The 4,502-nt window shown below is 40.3% G+C and overlaps 1 protein-coding gene across 1 annotated transcript; it reads left to right on the top strand.

The window, feature by feature from the left end:
• Positions 1–1,713: 1,713 nt before the first annotated feature.
• Positions 1,714–4,259, top strand: LOC101066002 (glucosaminyl (N-acetyl) transferase 1). Its single transcript, XM_029832526.1, is given in 5 exon segments — positions 1,714–2,683; positions 2,756–2,825; positions 2,827–2,850; positions 3,012–3,416; positions 3,511–4,259. Coding segments are annotated over 5 exon segments (1,290 nt in total). The 5' UTR covers positions 1,714–2,378; the 3' UTR covers positions 3,997–4,259.
• The last annotated feature ends 243 nt before the right edge of the window (positions 4,260–4,502 follow it).

Raw genomic sequence — 4,502 nt, 5'->3', positions numbered from 1 at the left:
AAATGCTTCATTTCCTTGATCTGTGAAGCTGCTGCGTTTGAGGTGATTAAAATATTGCTCGTGAATTGTTGTTGCTGTCTGACTGTTGATTTTAATTCTGAGATGAACTCATTAATTCATTTGTTAAATCCCTGAATACAAGAGCACTTTCTCAGCGGTGTATATTAAGCAATAGCAGTTTAAGAGTTAAAGTATTCTAGCCTCTTATAGTTACTGATTCCACGGTGAATGAATTTTGAATTCTATACACACACACACGCACACTCATTAATATAGTTTTATAATAATATTATATAAATAATAACATTTAGAATTTATAGTTTTTTAAAAGCGGACGTGTTGGAGCCGGTCGCCACAGGTGCAAACATGTTATCTTGTGAGGTGGGTGTGGTGCAGCAGGTAGTTTGGGAGAAAGAAGTTAATAAATTCACCTGTTCACTTGCAGAATAGGAGAGGGAGGGGGGTGAGTAGGGAGGCTGTATTTAGATGAGGAGAACAACCAACTCTTTAAAATCAGCTGTTCAATACAAATGAGCCAGTCTCATCGACCAGGAAGTAAAATCAATGCCAGTGCAGCTCAAGACAAATTTGTGGCTTCAGGAAAAACACAGACAAATGACTGTAATGCAAGCTGCTGTCTGATGCTGATGGATAGTTTGATTCATGTAATCTAGAACACAAATATCCTGTTGTATAAATGGGTGTGTGTGTGCTCAGTAGAATAAAGAATACCCAACTTCCCTGTGACTATACAATCCACATAATCTGCGTGAACCCTGGTGTGCCATTCTCCTTATCAGGTTTAGATCAAATCATAAGGGGACACTTATACAATATGATGATGTGTAACTTTATACAAATCAAACACTTCGTGCAAGACACTGATTGGTGTTCTGATATCATATCTCAAAACATTGTCGACAACTTAACAGACTAAATATTTTCCCGACCCAAGTTTATAGTTTACTAAATATCTTTTAAAAAAAAAACTTTAAAAAAACTTTTGATTTTAGTTAGTTATGAAGATTATTCCGAGTGTTCAATAATCTAATTACACAAAACCCAAAAAACACTTGATTGTTGTTATATTTAATTTATATGGTTTGGCTATATTATATAGAAGAATACATTTATTTCCAAATACTGATATTTGCCAATCAAATTTTGAATATGAAAAACCAAACAAGGAAAACACCTTGAAAGTAAAGTACTTGCTTCCTGTTATAGGCTACACAGTGTTACGTCGCTGTCGTAGCAAGTTACTTTAGTCACTAGGAGTCAACTTCAACTCACTGATAGTAGACAAATGAAAAGAAAAATGTGTATAGATGATATAAACGTGGCCTTATAACTACTGTGTATTACTTGAGTTGTAGTTCTACTTTGAATAATGAACAGTTTGCCCATGTTTGTATAATAATGTATAGATAACTAAAGAAATGTTGTGAGGGGGGCAACAAGTGATACAAATTGAGTAAAGATCACTTTCACTCTCTCTATCTCTCTCACACACACACACACACACACACACACACCACACACTCATTAATATAGTTTTATAATAATAATATTTAGTATTCATAGTTTTTTAAAAGAGGACGTGTTGGAGCCGGTCGCACAAGTGCAAACATGTTATCTTGTGAGGTGGGTGTGGTGCAGGCAGGTAGTTTGGGAGAAAGAAGTTAATAAATTCACCTGTTCACTTGCAGAATAGGAGAGGGAGGGGGGTGAGTAGAGAGGCTGTATTTAGATGAGGAGGACGAACCAAATTGTTTTCTAAAACCATTTTTTTGAGCTTGCACAGCAGACGTGATCTATACATCAACTTTACTCATTTTTCTGGTGGCTTGTTCTTTTATCCGGGTCACTATTTGGCTTTGCTGTTTTTCAAATATTGGTGGAGCTCCAATGCTACAGCACAGTTTGAGGCTCTGTCTTTTAATAAGAATCTATTGTTCGATGACACGCTCTCCTTTAACTCACCCCAAACACTGACACCAGTGTCACCAGTGCCACCAGTTCTGTAAACCATCAGGTTTGCTCAGTCATCAGGACTAACTTAATTCCAACACTTAGGACTTGCTTCACAGAATGTGCGGAGCAGTGTCAAGGGATGAGCTCCCTTTCACATTTGATCAGCACTCATGTCTATTGTACGTTTCTTATTCACGTGAAATTTAGGTTAATGGGATGTTAATCGACAGCCACATAGGACAAAGAAAAGAAGGGGTCTTCATAGTTTCTACAGGTGGTGTGAATGTCACGTAAAAAAACCAAAAGCTAATCTCCAGTTCTTTTTGCATATAGTTCACAACAGGTTTGTGCAAATTCTACTTTTGTTTCATGCTTTTGTGCGTGTTTCTGACCAGGTCACAAAAATGTGGCTCCGGAAATACATCAAACTGAAGCTGATGCTGAAGCTGACTGTTGTGGTCGCGTCCCTGGGGATCCTCGTGGTCCTCAGACACACAACCAGCTGGAGAACCACCCACATGTTTAGTTACAGCTGGCTAGAAATCACCGATGATGACGTTAACATGGATGCGGTGTGCAACTGTTCGGCAATCCTGCTCCGAGACCAGGAGGAAATCGAAAAGGTCAAAATTCTGGCAATCAGGCGTGACTTCCAGAAGACCATCCAGGTCCCAGATGAATATTATGTTAATGCAACTCAGGACTGTAGGTCTGTCACAGCTTGAAATATCAGTCTTTCCATATACCGTATTCCTGATCTTATTTCTCTATTTATTTGCAGGAATTTCAAGATAATGAGGAAGTATTTACAATACCCACTGAGCAAAGAAGAAGAGGAATTTCCACTGGCCCTACTCAATGGTGGTGCATCATAAAGTATGGGAATCCAATAAGTCTTTACTGGGTTTTACAAGGTGGAGGAGCCATACGTTATAGAGTCAGAATATCTGCAGTTTGAATGCTGACGCCTTTTAAAGCTTTGTTGGAAAGATGCATGAGAGAAGTTGGTGATAATATTTTTTTTGCTTACACTTTAGGTGCAGAACTTTGAGAGACTTCTGAGGGCCATTTATGCTCCTCAAAACATTTACTGTGTTCATGTGGACAAAAAATCCAAGCCCTCCTATCAGTCTGCCGTCAGGGCCATTGTCTCCTGCTTCCCCAACGTTTTCATCGTCAGCCGGCCTGTGGATGTGGTCTATGCCAGCTGGTCCCGCGTTCAAGCTGACATTAACTGTATGGCTGATCTTTATAACTCCAGCACCAAATGGAAATACTTTCTTAATGTTTGTGGCCAGGATTTTCCGCTGAAAACAAACTGGGAGATGGTACAATTGTTGCGTTATCTAAAGGGCGAAAACAGCATGGAATCTGAAAAAATGCCCGAGGGAAAGAAGTGGAGGGTGACGAAGGTTCACGAGGTGATCAATGGGACAATTCAGGTGTTTGTCTCTTCCATCTTGACACATCAAATTGCAATCTTATTTGGGGCTTCTGCTCAAACATCACATTCATTTTCTGTCTCAACTGTTTCAGGGTACTGGAAGAATCAAAGAGCCTCCCCCCTTCGACCTGCCTATTCTGTCAGGAAATGCTTACATAGTGGTCAGCCGGGGCTACATCCGCAGCGTGTTGGAGGACAAACGGGTGCAGGTACTGATCGAGTGGGCCAAAGACACCTACAGTCCTGATGAGTTCCTCTGGGCAACCATTCAACGCATGCCTGGTGTCCCTGGTTCGAGGCGCCCGCACGCCAAATTCGACATGACAGACCTCAACGCCATTGCCAGACTGGTGAAGTGGGCAGGACACGAAGGGGTCGACAACTCACGGGATGCCGTGTACCCCCGATGTGAAGGCAGACATGTTAGGGGGATTTGCGTATACGGCGTGGGAGACCTTTGGTGGGTCCTTGAACATCGCCATCTGTTTGCCAACAAGTTTGACACCGAAATCGATCCGTTCGCAATCTACTGCCTGGAAAAGTATCTGAGACGAAAGGCACTGGCTGAAATACACTAAATGTGTTCGTTTTCTGGATTTATAGATTCATATTTTGAGGGAATTCAAGGTTGTATGTTTTTATTCTGGTCAGGATCCGAGTTTTACTGGAGTTTTCCACCCTCTGTGGCACTATATCAATGGAGACTTACCCCAGCAGAAGCTTCTCTAATGGTTTAAGATAAATGTGTTTCAGGAATAGGAAGGATTTTAGATTTACTTTATTATTTTATCGTTTTTTTTGGAGGGGGATATAATATACATTAAAAGGATTTTTTTATTTAAATAATGGCTGTTGTTCAACTTTATGTGAGATTTAAACCTTGAAGGACAATCCAAAATGCATTATTGAAGAAGTCCAGAGCAAAATGTAGCTGCTTGCCACAGTGACAAAGGAAAAAAGTGAACAGAAAGAAACTGAACAGAACCCCCTGTAATGGCCCATTCAGTGAAAAACAGTGAATTGCACTTGCCCAGAAAGAACAAATGTGTGGACTATCATAGTATGGTAAAAAAGAAAAAGCTTG

This window comes from Takifugu rubripes, unplaced genomic scaffold (assembly GCF_901000725.2).
Source record: "Takifugu rubripes unplaced genomic scaffold, fTakRub1.2, whole genome shotgun sequence".
In the NCBI taxonomy this organism is placed as follows: domain Eukaryota; kingdom Metazoa; phylum Chordata; class Actinopteri; order Tetraodontiformes; family Tetraodontidae; genus Takifugu; species Takifugu rubripes.
Note: the sequence above shows the minus strand (reverse complement) of the source record. Positions and strands in the feature narration are given on the sequence as shown.